General features: G+C 41.5%; 1 protein-coding gene across 3 annotated transcripts in view; it reads right to left on the bottom strand.

Moving 5' to 3' along the window:
• LVRN (laeverin) overlaps nt 1-21,555 on the bottom strand; it is a 38,708-nt gene extending 17,153 nt beyond the window's left edge. For 2 of the 3 annotated variants that reach the window (XM_059873560.1, XM_059873562.1), the window contains exons 1-12: nt 20,945-21,555; nt 15,369-15,511; nt 13,937-14,076; nt 11,708-11,834; nt 9,401-9,555; nt 7,907-8,020; nt 5,661-5,801; nt 5,289-5,354; nt 5,087-5,152; nt 3,862-4,031; nt 2,405-2,481; nt 554-693 (exon numbers count right to left, since the gene is read on the bottom strand). In XM_059873560.1, coding sequence (XP_059729543.1) covers nt 554-693; nt 2,405-2,481; nt 3,862-4,031; nt 5,087-5,152; nt 5,289-5,354; nt 5,661-5,801; nt 7,907-8,020; nt 9,401-9,555; nt 11,708-11,834; nt 13,937-14,076; nt 15,369-15,511; nt 20,945-21,540 — 1,935 coding nt within the window. In that variant the 5' untranslated portion in view covers nt 21,541-21,555. The remainder of the gene's footprint in view (nt 1-553; nt 694-2,404; nt 2,482-3,861; nt 4,032-5,086; nt 5,153-5,288; nt 5,355-5,660; nt 5,802-7,906; nt 8,021-9,400; nt 9,556-11,707; nt 11,835-13,936; nt 14,077-15,368; nt 15,512-20,944) is intronic. The other variant, XM_059873561.1, reaches the window with a different exon arrangement.
• Nucleotides 21,556-22,077: the final 522 nt, after the last annotated feature.

Below are 22,077 nucleotides of genomic sequence, written 5' to 3'. Positions count from 1 at the left end.
AAATAGAATTGATTGGAACTTCTTGGAAAATTATCCACAAAAATCCAAAGCCATAAACCCAAACAAATCCACAAAAAAACAAGCAACCAACCAACCAACCAATCCACCAAAAAAAAGGTTGTTTTTTTAAATTCCACAGGCAGAAACACTATGTTTTGGCAAAACATGGAAATAAACTTTCTCACAATTTTCCTTCTCCATGATTACTTTGTACCAGCTAAGGCTTAAATCCCGCATTCATACTGAAAGCTCCTTGAGAGAGATTTAAAGAGAGCAGAAGAGCCACAAGCTGGTAACACAAATTTGAAGACAAAATGTCATGTAAAATTGTTTTTCTTGCTTATCTGAAGCTGTTCAGGCCTGTCATTTTCTACTAAAAAAAGCCAGTGACTAGTGCAATGGTGAGTTTGTCATTATTCCAGGGAGTTTTTTGAAGAAAAAAAAAATTAAAAAAATCACATTTTATCTGGAATGTGATTCCAGGAAAAAACTGCATGAAAAAATATACAGAAAGAGTCTGCTCATAAGTTTGAGAAAACAAACATGATCTTACCTTTGGATCATTTTCAAGCAAGCGTGCTAATCTCTTCAAGTTTAATTGGTCATAGTTCACTCTGTAGTATCCACTTAAATTTACATTTAGCAAGATCCAGTCATAGTCTGACTCTGATACTTGCATTTCAGGAAACATTTCTGTAAAGTGACATTAGAATGTATCATTTTGTTTTCCATGCACTGCTTCTTTTGAATATGCAAACAATGGACTTGGTGCTCCTCTGAGATAGGAGACACGAGTTTGAGGCTGGACTCAAAAAGAATCCCCCAAAAGCTCAGTGCACTTGAGATCTCTGCTGTGCCCAGCAGGATGATTCCAACAAGCCAATGATTCCTCAGGAGCTGAGCACCTTGGGATCCTAAGGGGTAGGCTTTGCTCCAGCCCTTTAGCTCAAAGGCAGCTGTGAAAGTTCAGGAAGTTTACTCAACAGTAAACTCTCAGGATGAGGAGTATTATCCTCCCATGCCTGTTGGTGGGCACAGATCCACAGCACACCTGCTGCTCCCAGCTCCAAAACACAGTGCTCAGCACCTCACAGAAGAACTGACCACCTACCAGTATTCAGATAAATACAGATCAAGGAAAAAAAAAAAACCCTAAAAAACCTGTTAAGTCTAACCAAGAGACAAGTAATCGAAAATGCTTATTTTAAAGAAGATAGTTCCATAGTCCTTTTGAGTTACACCACTCACTAACAGTTCCTCCTGCAGTCCATCTCACTGCTTATATGTTCTTGCCTGATTGACTGCTCCTGAGAGCCCACTGTGCTTTGAAGGAGCCAGTGCAGCCTTGAAGGCTCTAAGCTGCCTCATCAGAAGAGTATTCTGTTGTCACATCCTGATTGAGAAGGCACACTCTGTTAAGACAATAAGCCAGTCCTGGTGAGTAGTCTACACCCATCAGAGCTTTACTCTGAACAGAGGACTCAGACTCCAGTGTTTAGATAGAGCAAGTACTGCAAGATTCATCCTGTGTTCAGAGGAATATACATGTCTTTTTTCTTATTTGTCTGTATTCAGTCAAATTAATGGTCAAATGCATGAGAAGCATTAGTTCTAAAACCTGATGCATGCCTGACTTGCCAAAGCAAAATGATTACCCCATTCTAATGATTACACTAATTCTTTCTCAAAAAAAATAAAAAAGAAAGAAAGAAAAAAAGCTGTTGGAAAGCATTGAGTTCAGAAATAACTGAATTTGTTATTTGGAGACTCCCATAAAATCACTTTCTATTATAAGACTTTAAAACTTTAAAAATCCTGTAATTTTGATAATTTTTAATTTAATTTGCAGAAGTGAATTAAATTAAATGCTGTTGAAAACATTAATTTTCTGTTATTACAGATAATAATGTGCAATAACATTTGGGTCAGTTCCCACAGCCAGTGTTAATTTTTTCAGTCTTCTAACTACTACTCAAGCTGATAATTTTCTGGTATTTCACAGCTGAGATCCTGTCTATATTCAAAAGCTGTCATTAACATCAATGAGATCTGTTGGGGGAAGAATATTAAAGAAGCATGAGGACCTAAAAGTTTGGATTTTTGTAAAAAATTGTAAAATCATAGTTTCTGTGGAAATCTCTACTCATAAAATGTGTCATGCCATATTATTAAAAACTCAAGCTTACGCTGAAGTTCAGTACAACAGAGAAAAGAACATTATATTGACCTAATTGAAAATCTAGTGCTATTTTGTAACTCAAAATCGTTGCTATGGATAAACAGACATTTATGAATCAAAGTTTTATCTCCCTATTCAATTCAAATATATCCTTTTTTTGTTTTAAGACTTTGGAGTGTTCTCATCAGTTTGGTATTAGAATGTGCAAACAAATACATTACTTACTGCTGCTTTTATCTAGCCAGGTTAACGGTTGTGATGATCCATTTCTCATCCAAGAAATAGGAATAATCCAGGTGTTACTTAACAAATAAAAGAATATAATTAAAATTCTTATATTTAAAAATTCCTCTTCGCTGATGCTAAGAATATCCATCTATCTTCTGTCCTCTCTGATGCATGCAACCTCGTCAGATAATAGTACTTCTGCTGGATCAGCATTTATCTTCTCCAAGAGGGAGTTTTAGCATGGCTTTTAAAAGGCACTCATAGCAAGAATACTGTTCAGTGCTGGGAATTTCAATAGCATTGTCTTTCTGTGCTATCTTTCCTTCTCCAGGCAGCAATTTTATTCTCCTCACTTATTACACTTCACCCTATTTCTGGAGACCTTAAAGCTGCTTTTCAGAAGCACATCTACCAAAAAAAGGTCGCAGGAAAGCAATACAGCTGTCTTTCCAACAACTGTAATTTCTTTTCTGAGGAAATGTAAAACTCCTTTCTGGTAAAAGAGATGAAAGCTTCAAACACCTGAAAAATTCTGTAACATGGGTCCTGGGCTTTCTTACATTCACATGGTAATTTGTGCTTGCTAACTGTGCAGGACTTCACACTAGTGACTTGGGATTCCTTATCTGAGCTAACCAAGAATATTGAGTGGATTAGTGCTTTACAGTTCCTGGAGATCAGGAGCAAAGAAACCCTGAGGCTCTTGTCAAAATTCCTTTTGTCTGTTTGTATTACCAGCAATACTTTCCAAGAAAAAAACACTTTAGATTTTGCTCTCCTTCACACTTTTTCCTCACATGACAATTCATCTCATGGGTTCCATCCATCCACCCCAAAACTCCTATCAACTGCTTCTTCAAAAATGCTCAAACCCTAGCCAGGAATTTGCAAAGTGGGTGACAAAAGGCAGCTAATTCTATCATCTTTTTCAGACATCTAAATAAGTTTTCAAAAGCCCCAGGCACTTAGCAATGCTCACTGACAAGAACTTAAAACTGTTGTTCAGGTATCAGCACTTTCTGAGAAAGGGGTCATTTATTTAAGTATTTAAATGCGAACCCTTCCAGCCTTTTCAGGCAGAAGAGACTGGGAATGTGGGCACTCCAAAGAAGCTAAGCATGGTTCATCCAGTTCCCCAGTCTGTCTGTCATCTGAGAGATGAGGAAAGAAGAAAATGCCAGGCAGAAATCCTCCCTGCAACATGCTCATCGCCTACGTCTGATTTGGAAAAGTCACTCTTCCAGAGGAAAGCAACTTTTTGGAAAAACAAGCAGAATTTGCAAAACTACTGCAAACTCCAGCAAAATCTCAAACAGATTTTACTTGACTGCTCATTTTGACAAGAAAATACCACAAGTTAAAAAATCAGATGGTCAAAACATGTTGTTATGACTGAAGCATTTCCTGTAAAAAACAGGGTATAAAAATACAATAAAAACACAAGCTAAACATACTTGTAAGAATCAGTACTCTTTCTATTGTTTTTATTAAAAAATTGTTCCTGTGTGACTGTTCCAGTAGTTAGATTTAATGTTAAAACTGGAAACCCATTTTGGCATGTCCAGGAATCCATTATTTGCTTTACAGGTGCTGGCAACTGAACTTCATCCTGTGCATCTACGACCTGAAAGAGAAAGAGAAATTAGAAATACTTAGGATGAACAGGTTCTTACTGGTATTGCTTCAGTGAATCTCTGGGAGTGCTCCTAACATAGTAGAGAAAATAATGCTTAGCAGCTTGCTGGTCTTTGGCTCGTGCAAAAATCAGTGTAACAAATTCCAAGGAACCTTTTTGACATCCTAATAAAGACATAATACAGGCATAAGCCTTTTTCAGGAATTATGAAATACTGAGATTACATTTTTCATTCTACAACCTGCTGCTAACCTTTCCCTTTTTAGTGTTAATATACTTACACATCTCTATGGCTATGACAGACTTGTTAGTTAATTTCATTCAAATAGAACTGATGGAACACAAATATTTTTAAGTGACATAATAAACAAACTGAATTAATGGAGACAATTTGGGAAAGACATTAGGCTGGAGTCCAAACTAGTGTGAATTGGCACAGTCTTCACTGGCTTAAAATGTATCTGAATTGTGTATCTGAAATTCTAGCACTCCCATTCTTAAGACAGAGTCTGAAACACAACAGAAGCCTTCTTTAGAGGACCAGGAAGGTGTATTTTTTTTAAAAATAACCTAATACTGGTATTTGTTTTCTTAGTCATATCTCTGCCAAAACCATTGAAGGGTGAAAGGCTGAGCTACTGCCCTGAGTATGGACTCTGCTGGACCTGTGACATACCAACATCTTTGATCATCAAGCCCAAGGCATCACTCACTCTGATCTAGCAAAAGTTCCAGAACAATTGGCTATGCAATTTCATGTAGGCTTATGTAATTATCATGGAACCCAAAACTTTGCCTGGTCCTGATTTCCTATCTCATCTCCTGACTCCTTGTACTCAGTCCCACTGATCTCAGGTGCAGCAAAGCAGCCAGATAAACACTTGAGAAGACATTACCTGAAAGAACTGGCAAAGCAAATTTTATGCAGGAGAAAGACTGCACTACAGATAGCCACATTCCAATGCAGTCTTCCACAGTTTATGCCTTAAATTTGGACTCGGCCAAGCAGCAGGAAAAGAATACTAGAGACACAAAATGAGTACCATCTGGATGTGGGTCCACAGATCATCTTGATTAGCATTTGAGAAGGAAAATTCTTTCAGATAGGACTGGGAGGAAACAAAGAGAAGCATCAGAATCCATGGAGGTTCAATGAAAACCATTAGCAAGGCAAGCAATTGCAATTACAACTGGAATTTACAAACTTGTACACCAAGACGAAGGGCGTTGTTTTTTCAAACTTACAGTAAGTGCTCTGATGAACAACTTTTCAGTCAGGAAACCAGAAAGCATCCAGGTTATAGAAGCCCCCTAGAGTGCAAAAAAATAGTATGAGAAAAAATGAATTATTGTTGCAATTACTGTTGCAATATTTTTTCAGCTATTCCAGAGATGCTAGTTGGTCTGCACCCACACTTCATATTTCACAGAGATTAAAAATGTTTTCACCTCTTCCTTCATAGCTAAGTAGATTTGCAACACGCAATAAATTTTTGTGTGCAGCAGAAACACGTTTTGAATGACAAAGTAGTTTTGTTCAACAGTCCCTCCCAAACCTACTTTGTACCATTAGCTTAGTATCTGCAAAAATCCGGGAAAAATTTTCTAATTTTTTACCTTGCTGTATGTGATGTTGTCAAAAAGAAACATTAAAGAAAATGATCCTTTGATCTTGTCTTCACTCTCTGACAGTGATCGAGCTATTTCACTGTCTTCCCTTAAGACAGGTTGTACAACATGAGCATAAAAGATTTTATCCTGCAAGAAGAAGACAAACCTTGTCATGTGAGATGAACATTCTGTGGAGAGAATGAGGAGTATGGAATCAGCACTATTACAGATAATTAGTCTATAAGCAAGCTCCCAAACTCCCTAGCTTTCTACTGAAGAACAAGGATCCTGACATTTCCTACAGGCAGCATCAGTGACCAGTGAAAATATTACATCTTCAAAGTACTGGGGGCTTGGGCCTGACAGTCATTTACAGTGTAATCCTCAGGCAAAAATAAGTCAAATATATTAAACAGCAAACGAACAAATACTGAAAACTGAAAGCCTGTATTTCGTTTACTTCTGTTATGAACATGACAGCATTTTCCTCCTGAATTCCCCATTTCTTCTGCTGGAACCCTGAGCAATAACCCAAAACCCAAGATAGGTACCAGGGTTCAGCTGTGTGGCATTGCTGCTGTCACCCCGTGAGAAATAGGGAAGGAAAGTGGCTCCTCAGAAAATGCCTCCTGAGTAATTGCCACCTACCATGGTCAACAGCTCAGGGGAGGGACTGAAGCACCTCTCCTGTAAGAACAGGCTAGGAGAGCTGGCTCTGCTCAGCCTGGCAAGAGAGGGCTCAGAGGGATCTCACCATAGCTGAAGGGAAGCTGAGCAGAGGACAGAGCCAGGCTTTTCCAGGGGTGCCCACTGACAGGACCAGAGGCAATGGGCACACGCTGAAACACAGGAGGTTCTCTCTGAGCACCAGGAACAAGTTTTTCATTGTGAAGGTGACTGAGCATTTCCACAGGTCACCTCGAGAGGTTATGGAACCTCTATCCTTGGATTCATTCTAAAGCTGTCTGGGCACAGTCTTGGGCAGCTGGATCTTGTGTGGCCCTGCTTGTGCAGGGAGGCTGGACAAGATGACCTCCACATGTGCCTTCTAACCTCAGCCATTCTGTGACTCTGTGAATGTTTATGAACCTCAAAACTGCACGAAAGATCTATATTCTTATACCTGTGTGTTTAATTCTGCATTCCCAAGGCACATTACCTAAAGGCAATGTATCAAAAAGAATTATTGCCCAGTATTAAAATTCACTTTATGGACACAAATGAAAACTGTGGATTTTCACAAAGGCAAGCTTCCAAATTAAATGTTTAAATTAAAAAGAAGTCAAGTATTTATTTCCAATTTAAAATTTGGAGACCTTAAGACTTTTCAATGGTATTAAGACAGTGTATTGCAGAGAATAAAGTGAGCTGTTGTTGAAGTTCAAAGAAGAAGATAGGCATATCCCATGACCTAGAAATCCTCCTGACAGAAATTGCTTGGCATGTCTTTATTAGTTGCAAGTCAAACATGTAATTAAGAGCTTTGGTGAATGCAAAAAGGAAATTGACAAATGGTGTTTCAATTTAGCCAAATAAAAAGCTACCTGGAGTAACTGCTCAGACTAAAGCAGCCTTTAGTCTGAGCAGTCTTTACTTCCTTCCTTCAGAAGCTGATGGCACCATGTACAGACAGTTAAGATTGCATGGGCAAGTGCACCTCATCTCATGGCTGCAGTTAGCATCCCCTATCCATCTGTCTCTCAGTCTAACAATGGATGGAGTCTTCTAATATGCTATGGGATTTATGCTTATTCCCATTTGGGCAGAACGGGAAGGAGTCCTACCCTGCTGTTGGATTAGCTATGTGCATTGTATTTGTCTTACTATAACCAGATATCCAGGGACCCAGTGGGTAAGAGACTCAAAATGACCCAGCCTAATCTCTGCCTAGGAAAGATACCTGAGGACTGGGGCAATTAGAAAAGAATGAGGCAGGTGAGAAGGAAAACCATCAGCTACCACAGGACCCAGGAGAGAAATCTGGGTTTGCTACATGACAGATCAAGGGCCAAACACACACTCCTTGCCACTGCAGAATCCCAGCTGTCCTCCTGTTCTCTGCACCAGCTCTAGGGAGCTGGATATGACCACGGTGCCCCCACAGACGGAGACCTGCAGGGAAAGAACCAAGACCCACTTGTCTTTCCCCCGGGAGTGAAGTTTATAGTAGGACTGTTTAATTAACTCCCATCTCCTGCCCCTTCCTTTCCTTTGTACATGATGGAACTTGGCTAGTGAGCGTTGGCACTTACCAGTGAAAGCTTGGGTTCAACAAAGGTGGCTCCCAGGTACTCAAAGTAAGATGCCAGGCCCTCATTAAGCCACAGATCATTCCACCACTTCATTGTCACCAGATTTCCAAACCACTTAAATTGAAAGAAAAAATATCTCAAAATCTCCTTGGAGTGCTGTTTTCACATTTTTTGCAGGTTAAACAGCTTTTGCAGGTTAAACACACATAAACAGGCTGAAGTCACTTTATTTATTATCTATGTGTAAACTGAATAAAATGCTGAATGATTCTTCAGGTAGTGAAAATTCAGTAGAAAAAGATGTATTTTAGAAAAAGGCTGTAATTTTTAAATTGCTTCATCTACAATTTCATACCATGAGGGTCAATCTCAGTGCATTATGTCATTCTTATAGAAAATTTAATTTTAAAAACTTCTCAATATAAGTTAAATTTCTAAAATATCATACCAGGCTATGAGTAGAAGTAGGGCATCTATCAAGCAATTACAAAATCATCTTTCCATGCTCTTAACAAAGATAAATTGTCAAAGGCATGACACACAAAACTGGAGAAATAACTATTCTCAAAATCAGCAAACCCCTCTCGTGGCAAGTACAAATCTTCCAAAACAGCTGCTGTGTTCTCATATCTGGCATTTAATATTTAACAAAGAACTGATCATTTCTGGATTTATATTTCATTTGCCAATTCTTAAAAACCAGAACTGCAAGTTTATTGTAAAATAGATTTGAAGTAACCACTGACATTTATTTAATTGGCCGGCAAAAGTAAAAACACTCTGCTCATCTGAAGGTCTGCAAAGTTACAGACCTTGTCAGAAGGGCACAAAAGTGCACAGGCCAAGTTAAGCAAAAATTTTTTGCTAATTTTACTAAGTGCAAATAGTTGTTGCTCTAGAAAATAACAGGAAATGAAACACTGTCAATAAGGAAGACCAAGAGTATTATCATTCCAAATAAAGTAAGAAAGAATTTGGAAATCTCTGTGAAAGCTGAGCAAAGATCCAGCACAAGGTATTTTCACATTAATTTTGTTCTATTGTGCTATGGGCTGTGTCTTACAGGAAAACAAATACCCTTTGCAGTATGTATGTGCACTGCCCCTACAAAAGGACTCTGATGAATGCAGTATGAGTGTCCTAACAAAGTACTAAGTTTGCTGTGTGGACAGTAGTGTCATCTCTGCCTCCCCAGAGTATCTTCTCTGACAGCATTCAAGTACTGTGTAAGAAAAAAACCAAGTACCCCATTAACAGTTTCGTATCAATGAGTCCTGTACAATCAGTATGCAGTCTGTAAGATGAGAGAACCTACTTTTAACATTCTGCTTTATCAGCAGAACATATGATCAAATAAGCTGTAATTTCTCTAGTGCTCACCCACACACCCTCTACTGTTAAGGGATTATTTTGCTTCTATTAATCAGTAACTGCATCATCAGCAACTGTGAGGAAACAATATCATAGGCAAGTACAGAATTTTTTACCACATGCCTGGTGTCCTACTTCATGTGACACAATTAAGGCAATCATTGCCTTCCTGCTTGTGAATTCATCACTTGGGAGGTTCATCAATGATGCTTCTTGGAAAATCATTAGCCCCCAGTTTTCCATACCACCTGCTCCAAAATCAGGCAGTGCAACCAGATCTAAATTGATTCAAACAGACACACACACACACAAAAAGTTATCTTAAACATTTTTATAAACAAAATGCTCACAATTTTAATGCTCACACTGGCTCAGCACTGAAGGATGCTACATGGTAGTGCTTCTTTGTGGCATACAGCAAAACTTGCAAATGATCACTGAAATTTCTTCTTGTCATGGTTTTCACCTATGATGCCATTCTTTCAGGAATCCACATAATCAATTCCCACAAAACCCAAATCTGTACTGTATTTTCTACCTACAATGTTCTGAATGAAAATGGAGGTTAGAAGAGAATATATGTTCACTCCTGGCCGTCAGAAATCTTTCTCTGTGAGTTTCTCCTGTGTTTGGGTAGGGTAATAATTACCCTTTTTTTTCAGCCTAGCAACTGATAAAAAAGAAGTCTTGCTTTTTCAGCTGTGTGAGAAGAAGTATCTTTTCCACTCTTGTTTGAAAGGTGCCTTAGAAACCTCATCTCTTTATTTACACAGTAAGACTGTCATCTCTGTCCTGCCCCTTCTGCCTTAAGCACAGGCATTAGTTTTCCAGTTCAAATCTGAGAGCTGGACAAAACATCAAGGTCTCAAGAAAAGATATACTGTTTAAACTCAGCAGCAAAAATCAAAATTTGGAAAAGGTGTACAGAACATTTAGAAACAGCTGACCAAAGAAAGCTGCAGCCCAAAAGCAAGGCAATTAATGCAAGCATGGTGCTGAACCCCTTTACAGGTAGGCTGCATCTCAACTGGGATTATTGCCTCCAAATTACAGCAAAGGTATTTCACTTTTGGTGAGGCAGCTCTTATCCAGCCTTGGGGCAGGAGACCTCACTTACAGCAGCATTAAAACCAGATGTAGATAAATCAAACCCTGGGTTAAAGACCCCTCGGCTTAAATGTGCTTTTTCTGAGTTTGCTATAGAAATCTCTTGTATCAACATGGAGGCACTCTTGATTGGTCTAATTTTACCATTTTTTAAGTGAAACTTCAAAGAAAGACACTGTGAAATCCAGTGGGTTTTGCATGGCATTACAGTGGGGATTGTAATGATATTACAGCCCTCTCTGAAACTGAAATCCTGCCTAGCAGGAAGTCTACAACACTGTTCCTCTATTTCTGTTGTGTAATAGTTTTATGCTAATGAATTAATGTATCAACATTGCTGCTAAACACAAGAACACAAGCATGAAACAGAATAATCTACAGCCCTTGACTAGCTTGTAAGATTACTAAGACTAGAAAATTTGAAGACTGTAGACTGCATATATTGCATTTTCCAAAACAAGTGTAGTGAGTAATTCTACAAGTTATTAGAAATATACTGGGAGATAATAAATTCACACATATTAAAATTTATTTCTTTCAAGTGCCAAAATACAGATTTGACAAATTACCAAATTATCCAGTCAAGAAAAGGGGGAAATTCCTTTCCCCCAGTCCTGCAATCCTCTAAGATCACTGGCAGGTCCAGAATTAATTTTAGATAAGAACTGTTTACTGTCTTCTCAATATTCTACCCATTTTCCCATAATATTAATGCTGAAACTCTTGGGAATACAAGTACAAATAGCAAACAAACTGTACAGTGAAACTACATTTTTTTGACTGAAGTTTGACTGAATCAACTTACCCAATGTCCACTTGAAGTAGAAACACTGTTTTCCTGCAGGGCAATCCTCCCTGTTTTTCTGGGGAGGAATGTGCAGGAACATGCACCCAAGACACGACAGGGAGATACTGAAGAAAGCAAGGAATGTTTTGTGGGGACACAAGCTACATACAGGCAGCAGGGATTTACTTTGAGGACACAGGAACTACAACATCCTGGCATGTTGTGATCCCAAAGACAGCCCTTGTGATTGAATTACACCCTCTTTTTTATCCACTTTGTTGTCCAACCTGCCCCTTTTATTAGGAAAATAGGCTTTAAAAGAATGGATGGAATGCAAAGGTAAGAGTGTTGAGTTACAGGTTAGTAAAAGCCATGAGACAGAAAGGAGGATCCAGTGCTTTAAAGTTTAGGGGGTTCATTCCATGAATGTGGTAAGTTGTAAAAGGAGAACCCTGGAAAAAAAACCCCATAGCTTCTGTGAACATTGCACCATCAGCAGCTATTTCTCATCCATTCCAGAAAAGAAGCCATCTCACCTGTCTTTGGCAGAGGGTAGCTGACATTAAGTGTGTCTTCCAGAAACGAAAATATTGGGCCTGTGATATTTAAAGCATAGTCCACATATCCATTTTTAACTGCCTCCTTCCGGGCCCAAATACGGATCTGCAATAAAACAAGGAAGAATGTTTTTAGACAACCTTCACATTTCATTTTCTTTGCTTCTCTTCTGTGAGCCATTGTTGGAACTGTCCATACCAGACCATTCAATGAAGCTTTTAACTAAAAAAAATCCAACTGAAGTTTTACTGGACCTAACAAAATGCAGCACAGACTCCGATCCTGCTAAAATCTAGGAGAGTTCCAGTACTTCAAAGGGATAAAGATTGAATACAACTATACATTGCAGGAACAAAGAACTCATAGCTTTTATTTTCTTAAGAGGAAAACACTGTAAAGCTATTAAGAATTACACATCTTAAACCAGTGTATTCCGGTGAGCATGTCTGGGTGGCAAGCTTACATTTAGCCCACATGAAGAGAGAGAAATAGATGTCCAGAGAGCATTTGCAGTCCTAACACATACATCTCTCCTCCTAAACTTTCTCTGAGACCACTGGCCTCCTCTTGGCTGCAGAGAGCAGGTGACATCTGAGCAGCTGACATCTGTACCTCTGAGTAATGAAGACCACAGCAGCAAAAAATCTTTCCTCTCCTGTGCCCACCGACTTTGTTCCCACACTGAAAAGAGCAGCTGCTTGCCCAAAAGTGATGGAGTAGCCTGAGAAAATGTTTATATCTCCATCATATATCTCTGAACAAGAGATGCCTTGCCAGGTGCCCAGCAGCTCAAAACCTTCAAATTTCTGGCATCTAAATGCAAAACATGATCTCACAAGGAGTTGCATAGTCAAACCCTAAGAGCATACTTGGAAAGCATTAGCATTTAATTCACAATGAAAAAAAAACCTAAGCATATTCAGTCAACAGAGGCCCTCTTTTCAGAAGAGATTCAAAGACCGGATCACTTAATTTTGCAAAACCTAAACACAACTAGCATCTTAAAATCCTAATCCTAGCATGACCTTTGAGTGTTTCAGGTTACCAGAGACATTAAAACAGGAACAATAAACATGCTCACACAAATACTGTGGAGGCATAACCTGAGCAACTCTGTCCAAAACCTAGGGGTGAAATACCCTCTCCACCCAATCTCAGAGAACACAGGTGGTGCCTTTTCCCTCTGAAAAACAGCTCCTTTGAATACTCTGCTCTGCTGACTCCTCAGTCCAAGAACTCAGTCCAAGAATTAGGCCCAAGAAAAAGCCACCACATCCATAGCTGCAAGTATCCAACAAGTTCATCACAGGAGATGGCAGATCTGACATACCAAATCCAATCTTCCCTTTAAAAAAGACCCAGCACTCTGCTTCTTAGACAATCTCTGCACTCTCCACTTACATTGTCCCACCTTTTCCCAGTAGGATGAGAGCGAATTAACCATGAAGTGCTCTCATTTAATAAGGAGAAAAAGTAAATCTATCTTTAATAGCTTTATGCTTGAACTTACTATTTATTTTGGGAAAACTTGATACATCTTTTCCCTGTTGACTTTCAATGAAAAAAAAGAAGTGAAGCAACTGCTGCCCCTGCAGGACATTTTTTTTTACAGCTTCTCTCAACAAGCCTTGGCCATTTTGTCTAAGAACAAAACTGAATACTCACAGATGAAGAAACTTCAAACCTAAAGCAGTCACTTTTGGAGGCTAAAAACTGTGCATACTGTGGAATAAAAGGTTAATGTACTACTGTACAAAATGTTTGGAGCACAGTATTACTCCTACTGATGTCACCATGTGGCTCCTCAAAGGACCTTGAGGAACAAGCACTGAACATCAGTGGTTTGTCACAGCAGTGGAAATGGGTATGTTTTCCAACTAAGACACCTGAGAAAGTAAGAAGATCATGAATTATAACCAGTACTTTCTGCAGAGAAGCTGCTCCTAGATTTTAACATACATGGGCCATACCTACTTGTGCAGTTGTATGAAATGATCAGGACAGGACAATAACCTAATTGTCCCAAAGGAAAACTTTCTGCAGAAATATCTATGGGACACATGTTAGCAGCTTTGCAGCATAAGCAGACAGTTTGGGAATAGGATTTAGCACAGGTAATGTCTGTGATGTCTTCAAACCACATGATGCTCCAGAGGGCCAACTTCTGTTGTAAATTCCTATCAAGTGTCAGGCAGCCTCATATCTACCTCATTGCCCCGCTCAGTTCTGCTGACGTAATCGAAATCACAAATCACAAAAGCAGTCAAGTAAGTTGACATTTTCAGTGAAGTGTTAAATGTGGTGACTGTCCACAGGCTTCCATTTTCATCCTTCACTTCAGATACATCTAGAAAAAAAGCCAAAGAATTTATTAAAACCAAAGTTTTTCCATAATAAACAAGGAATTTTTTGTTTTCTGCTTTTTTTTTTTTTTTTTAACTTCTTTCTTCATTATGGTGTCTTCCTGCACTAACTGGTGTGTTTCTGGGAGAAGGAAAGCAGCCAGACTTCTTGCTACTGACAGGTACCAGAGCCATGACCTCCCAGGCAAGCAGCAAAATTTCACTCTTGGGCTTCCTGACTGAAGTGTTGGAAGGATATCAAATTCCATCACTTTTACGTTGTAGGCAAGCTGAGGATAATTTATCCCATGCTACCTATCTAAAAGATACAACCTGTTAAGACCAAAATATTGGCCATGTCTGCCTAAGAATTATTAGATACTTAATCAGATACCTTCCCTCTAAGCAAGGAGGACACAGGCAGGATTCTTTTGGGTAGCAAATGCTTCCAGTGATTCTCACAGCAATCCCATCTATTATAATTCCTAAGTGACTTAGTTTCCAAGCAAATGTCATAAAACTTGCTTTTATAGCTGTCGTGGTTTTACAATACCATGACAATGGCTGAAAAGTATTTAGTTGAAAAATTAAGATTCATGGCATTGAACTGCAAAAAAAGTAAGTTTTTAAGAAGGAGGCAAGAAACCCAGTGGATTTCTTGGATTTCTCTAGGAATGCTAATTTAGAAAATTTGTTTAGAATCTTATACTCCACAGATGTCCCACTTGAGATCCCATTCCACAGACATCCCACTTGAGCAAGGGACAGAAGGAACATCTCCAGAGCCTTATAATCCTCTTGTTCCTATTCTGCACAAGCACAGGAGGCTAGAATGTCTCTGCCTGGAAAAGAATATTTTTGGTTGTTGTAAGTATCTTAACATCTACTGAGAATTAAAGGACCCCCTTGATGTCACAACTAGAGGCTTTGCATTCCTGGGGCTGCCATTTTGCTTTAAAACGATGTCACACAGTATGACAGACACACTAAAGAAGCAGCAAGTACCAAAAATCAAACTCTGTGCAGCCTTGAGCAGGCAGAGGAAAGAACACCACAACTGATAAAATTGTTCAACAGAGTGGTTACCATCAGAGACATTAATTATGAATAAATAATTAAATATAAGTGCCCAAATTTGTAATCTCATAGGCATAGATTTTCTGTGCCTTTTGAAGACACTAGCAAATGGACAACAGAACACTTTTTTGGATGGCATAAACTTCTCAGATGAATTGCACCGTTTTTAAAAGTAATGTAGGGGGAGGAAAAAGCATGCATCAAGTTGTTGTTTACCTACCAATAGCAGGCATGTTGGAAAGAGCCACATAGCTTGGGTCATGGATAATTCTGATATTAAATGTGGCCTTCATGGCAGGTTCATCAAAACATGGGTAAACTCTCCTGGCAAACGTTGGCTCCATTTGGGAGGCAATGAGCATACTGTATTAAAAATGCAAATAAGATTAATCCAGCATGGTAGAGCTGATCTAAATTCTATATAACACTCCATATATTCTATAGAGACAACAAATCAGAAAAAGCTGCAAGTTAAGCATGTATGTATGCAGATTTGGAAAAGATTCAGCTATTATTTAAAGTCATGGCTAAATCCCCATTCCCAACAGCCAGTCCAGTTTGGATGTTTGTAGAGAAAAGCAGTCTTTTTAATTGCACTTGGGTTTTTTTTTTTTTCCTTGCAGACCTTTTCCGGATTAAATATTTGGGCACTTCTATTTTATTTGCTAAAACAAAGTCGATTAAATCTTTGCGTACAGCAGACCATATCTCTTTAAAGCTGCTCTTCTCCCTAATGCATGCACTCTTATTTATTAGTTAATCACACATTTTTATAAAACATTGTGATAACTGTTAACTAACTGCATTTGCATGCACTTGCACAGCTCTGACAAGTGCCACTGAGCAGTACCCTTGGGAATGCAGCACCAGCGCTGCCCCAGTGCACTGGCAAGCCCAGAACAATATTCAAAAGGATCCTTTATGTCAAGGAGCTATGCCTGATTGAGGCAGATCTCTGTGGCACACTGTGAGGGATGCACTCCTCCTGTGTGAACCAAGTGAGCTTTGCTCCATGCAGATGCTCAGCAAGTGGGTCCAATCAAGGTTAATCCTACTGTGTGAGGCTGTCAGTGAGAATTCAGCAGCAAACCAAAACTGGAGACTGGACTGGACTGGTAAATGGCAGAAACTGCATTAATAGCAGAAAAACTAACTGCAAATCAATCACTTTACACCGTAACATCTGCAGCTATCAGTCTGCTGAGCTCTGTGTCCACAGCACCTGGCTGCAGGGCAGTGCTCTCCTCTCAAGGAGGTATACCTCTCAAGGTTACCCTTGACGTTGTAAGATCCTTCATCTGGCACCAGACATGGCTGAGCTGTTGACATTTTTTAACTGCATGCAACATTCAAGATTTTTTATAGGAAACTTACTCAATAATCTTTGTATCCCATCATAACTGTAAGTGTAGAGCATTGACTTCTTCTTCATTAATCCATCTGTACTTACTAAACACTAAAATATCTCTTTGTACTTAATACTTACTCATTGTTAAATATTAAAACCTAAATTTACTGTTGGAGTTGTTTCTGACTCTTCTCCTGCAACACATACTTGCTGGAAGCAAAAGATAAACCAATGACATTGGCAGAACTCTCAACAAGCTGTACATCTGAGCTGTTCACATAGGGCATCCGTACCAAGAATTAGAAAAAATACACATGCAGTGGTGCTCAAAGCTCCAGACCTGCCAGCCAAACATTACCAGCAGCTGGACACACAAGAACAGCATAATCTCCTGCTTCTGTCACCTCACTACTACAGGGCAAATATTTTTATGTTGTAGTTGAGGTGTTGCCCAACAGTTTATTCACACCAAGGTGAGAAATGCTTATTCTTAGCACTGAGACATCCCAAACAAGACAGGAGCCATCAGGGCAGTACTCATACCTACAGTGGGAAATTAGTCAGATCTGTACCGCATTCTAGTAGTTGGTGCAGAAGCAACTAATAAAAATTAGTGCAAATACTATGTTCAGTTACATTCTGGAATGCCTGCTCAGCCCTATCCAGTCAAGGGTTTCATGCACAGGACATGTGCAGAGTGGCTTCCAAGCAAAATTCCAAAAGGATTCAGAAATATTGATGCTAACAGCGACATGCATAAAGCCTGCACTTTATAGTACAGCCTATGGGATCCTCTAACCCTGAAGTAGCACACATGAGCTCATTCATGGCAGTGCAAGATCCCTGTGCAGAATGATGAACAAAAAAAACCCCTGCACTGTGTATATTTGAGCCAGCAGCACTGGAGAAGAAAAGGAAAACTGGTTTCTGTATCCTTCTGCCCACCCAGGTCCTGGTATGGACTACCACAGCTACATGCAGAATACTGATTCCCCATTTCCAGAGGAAACCCTTCAGACGCTTAAAGCTAGAGAAGTGTGAGCTTCTTCCCTTTTCACTTCCTTTGCTCCTGCAAGCACTGCAGACATGGGTTATCCTTTACTCATAAGAAGAGCTCCCATTTTTCAGTGTTTTCTTTTGTGTGTAAGACATGATTGGGTGGTTAGTAGGAATTGTCAGCAAGAATAAAAACACATAGAGTCATCACTGGTCAAACTGATAACAAAAAAATTCTGTGTTGGATATTTAGTGAAGTTGGAGCTTTGGTTTATTCTTTTTTCACAGAGGTAAGGTTAAGACTTCTGAAAATAGCTGTCACTCCAAACAGCTCTCCAATCCAGCGCAACAGCAGTGGGGTTAGCTGAACAAGAAATATGACCAATAAAAAAGAAAGTTCACATGGAACAAACATTTCAGGGACTTCAATTCTCAAAGCTTGCCTTGCTCAGACTCTTCTGAAATAAGAGATCTACAGCTGCTCCTCAAGCAGAAATCACAAAAACCACTAAGCTTCTAGCAGAACTGCATGACTGTAGACAGAGGTCACATTTTCTATTACAGCTGCTGTTTTCAGTGAGGTGCCGAGGTCAGAAAGCCTCTGCAGGAAACTGACCCAGGGTCTGCTGCAGACCGGTACGAGTCACTTTAAAAAAATTACAAGACAATCTGCTGGAGGGGGAAGATTCCTTGCAGAAGAGTAACTGGCTTTGTACTGACAGCTGAAGGGCACTGGGAGTTTTTATATCACTCCTCATCTATGTCATTCATTAGAATCCAACTTTATCCATCATTAATGCCTTGACAGACCTTACACATCACTCAAAACTTATCTCCTCCAAGAAAAGCCCCTTCAGTGTTTTTGAAACCCATGAGGTTAAGGAAATGGCTTATAAAGTGATGACCTAAATCTTACTGAAGGAAAAATAAGAAGATACTATTGCATACCCTTGATTCAGAGAAAACCTTTTTTAAGAAAAAAAAAAAAAAAAAAAAGCAAAATCATACAATAATATCAGTTATATGTGCAGAAACAAACAAAAACGCAACACATTACACCTGCACTCAGTGGATTTTCTTTGATTTATTCCATTGTCTAATACCACTGTCATCTTTTTAACCAGACTGCAATCTCACATTTCATTAGTGCTTTGTGATGAGCTAAGAATGAAAGGGAGAATTTGTCATAAACCCTCTAAACAACTGAAAATTTAATTACAGACATTATTTGAATTATTTTAAAACTCCTTTTCTTATTTCCTACTGTTCCAGCAGTAGGAAATTCTTTTTTTTTTTTTGAGATATTCTGAATTTTATACAGCCTGAATGAAAAAAAATCAGCATCTAATTCAGTGTTTCTTATATTGTCTGATAAGAGAAAGACCCTTGCAACAAACCCTTGTAAGAGTATTAAAATGGTAAGGTAAAAAAGTAGTTCTTTATTGGAAGCTTCCAGGTGCCTCCACAGTTACGGCCTGTGGGCTTGCCAGTATCGGATTTCTACAATTTTTATAAGTTTAACAAATTATCATATCATATGGACATAACAAACATTGCCCAATTAGAAGAGCAGTTGGTAAGGTAATTTTTCCCTGGGTACTGTCCCATTGGAGCTGGTCCAGGGCTTCTTTGCCCCACTTCTTCCTACGTCTTCTCAGATTCTGACTGGAAAAAAAAAGTTCTTCTTGTAGGTCCTCTACTTGAAAATAAGACTAAGCACTTCAGGAAGGTGTTAGAAGGTTAGCTTATTCCTCTAAAATGTAAGAGAAAGAGTAAGAAAAATACAAGGATCTGTATAACCACATATAAATGGTCTAAAAAGCTACAAATACATGAAAAATACTTAAAACCCAAAAATCTTTAGGCTTCACTTAGATAGGACTTGATTGAATTAAAACCACATCAGAGAGCACACTGCCACAGAATTAAGTAATTAAGTACTTGTTCCTTTCCAATTTGGATTTTTATAAAATTATGTAAATAAAAACATTCTAGATTTTTCTTACCTTAAATTGCACAAAAAATCCTGTAAACAACAATCAAGGAATGAAGAAACAGCAATTAAAGAAAAACAGAATGTGATTCCTAAAATACTTACTGTCATACTGCCCTTTTCTGTAAGGCTTACCAAATATCAGTTGCATTTTCCAGATGTGGCAGACAATGGTATCAAGATTTACACAAGAGCTGGCAGCTGAAAAGCCAGCTTGTTGAGAAGAGCCACACAGTCCTCCCCCCTGTCAGTAAAAAGTATTAACTTCATTTTGTGATTTCATGTTACTGCTACTACAGAGCAGCCTCGACAGAGGCTTGAATGTATGGATCTTGTGACTGCATTTCACCTGCTCAAACAAGAAGCCTATGAACTGCTGAGATAGAACTTATTTTAGTGGACTCGTAGACAAGAGCCAAGAATACTTGAATTTTAACTCCAGGTTTCCTTTTGACTCGGTGTTTGCTCAGCAAATCACAACATCTTTGATTATTAAAAAAGAGATAACTTTAAAGCCAGCAATTCATCTGCTTCTTCTTCAAGTTCCTGTTTTGAGGAAATTGTCTTCCAATGGAAGTACTTAAATTCTAATCTTAAATTTCACTTCTTTTTAGCAGGTTTCACATCAAGAAATAAAAAAAGAAAATAAAAAGAAAACGAAAAATATTATTTTGTGGGTGAAAATGTTTTAGATGATTGACTACCTAATAAGTTCACACTGTCCCAGCACCGATCTGGCAGTTCAAAAGAGAAAGAAAGCATCCTGATAGCACCCACAATGCAAATCACGGATTGCCCGGTGACAGCTGAACAAGTTAATGTGCAATAGCACCCACAAGGAAGGCACAGCTGTTTAAAGCAGCCCCCCATCCTACTTCACCATGCTTTTTAAATTGCATGTGGTCAGCGTCTCTAAACTCAAGCCCAAATACACAGCCAGAATCCCGAGCTCTTGGTAAAGACATGCTCCCCACAGACACGGGTTGAGGAGGTGGGGAGTTGTCAGCGCTAGGCGGACATGTGTGGGGTCGGGATGAAGATTCTGAGACGGGCTCCATCTCCCAGGCACTGGGCACAGGTACTGTCTCCCCCTCTCGCTGCAGTCAAAGGCACTGAGAGACCAGAAGTTGTCCGGCCGGTGCTGCAGGTAAGTCACCTGCCGGCGGAGAGCCAGGGCAGCCTGGCCGATGCTCCCCGAAGCGCGGAGCGGTCGGCTTGGGTGCAGCCCGGAGTTTGCGGCGCGCTCCCTCTGGAGCCGGGGATGCGCTCGCTCCCTGGGCGGTGCTCTCGCCGTGCGGGAGGAATCGGTCCCGTCTCCCGCGCCCGGCAGCGAGCGGCTCTGCCCGGCCGGTACCAGCTCCCGCAGCCTCCCGGCACGGCCGGCCCCGACCGAGGCCGTGGTACCCCGCTGCCGTCGGCGCACGGGCTCGGGGTCCCCGCAGCAGCCGCCGCAGCCTACCTGCTCTGCCCCCGGTCGGTGTAGCGAGTGAGGAAGAGCCCGTCGAGGTCCTCCTCCAGCCGGCCCTGGAAGTCCAGCTGCAGCACGTAGCGGCGCCCGGCGCGGAGCCGGCCGCGAAGCTCCAGCACCGCCACTTCGCCCGCCTCCTCCTGCCGCAGCCCCGCCACCTCCACGGCGGCGCCCGGCTCGGACAGGGGCCCGCGCACGGCGGCGGCCCCGCGGCTCCGCAGCCCAGCGCTGTGCAGCACCGCTGTGTCCGTGTCCTGCAGGCAGCGCACCGTGATGTTCACCTGCCCGGTGAAGGCGAAGGGCCCCGCCTGGCCCGGCCGCACCCGCGGCCACAGCTCCAGGTCGTAGTGGAGCGGCAGGAGGTGGCGGGGCAGGCGGCGAACGGAGCTGGCAGCAGGAGTGGGCGGCGGAGGGGCGGCGGGGTCGGGGGCGCGGGGCGAGGGCGAGGGCGGCGGCGCCGCCTCCTGCCGGCAGCGCCCGTAGAGAGCGGCGAGCGCCAGGAGTGCGACCAGCAGCGCCAGCAGCAGCGCGGCCCCCAGGGCCGCCGCCCTCCGCCCCACGTACAGCCCCCCGCCGCGGGTCCCCATCCCCGCCGCTCTGCGCCCCGACGGCCGCGGCCGCCGCTACTTACGGGGCGGGGGAGTGAGCGCGCCCGAGGGCGGGCCGGGCCGGGCAGGGGAGTCGGGTTCCCCCGCGTCCTGTGGAAGCCTCTCTGCCAAGGGCTGCTCCGGGGCGGCGGGCGGCCCGGGGACACCGGCCCCGTGCGGGCAGTGGGGGCGCGGCAGCCCTAAGCGGGGTGAGCTGCCGGCTGCCCGCGTCCCGTCTGCCTCAGCAGCCCGCGGGTGAAACCGGCGGCGGGGGTGGGTGGGAGATGCTGCATGCCGAGGACCCCCGGGGAATGAGGGATATGGCGCTGCCCGCACGGACGGAACACACCGGTGGTCCCGGTTGCGTCAGCGCAGGGCAGAGGCTCGGGGCCGCAGAAAGCTCTGCTCCGGAGGCGACCGTCGGGCCGGTGATGGGGGATCCTCATGAACCGGCCAGAAAAAACCCCAAAAAACCAAAAAAACCAAAAAAAAACCCCCAAAAAAACCCCCCAAAACCCCCAAACAGAACAAATATTC

Source organism: Haemorhous mexicanus, chromosome Z, assembly GCF_027477595.1.
Source record: "Haemorhous mexicanus isolate bHaeMex1 chromosome Z, bHaeMex1.pri, whole genome shotgun sequence".
In the NCBI taxonomy this organism is placed as follows: domain Eukaryota; kingdom Metazoa; phylum Chordata; class Aves; order Passeriformes; family Fringillidae; genus Haemorhous; species Haemorhous mexicanus.
Note: the sequence above shows the minus strand (reverse complement) of the source record. Positions and strands in the feature narration are given on the sequence as shown.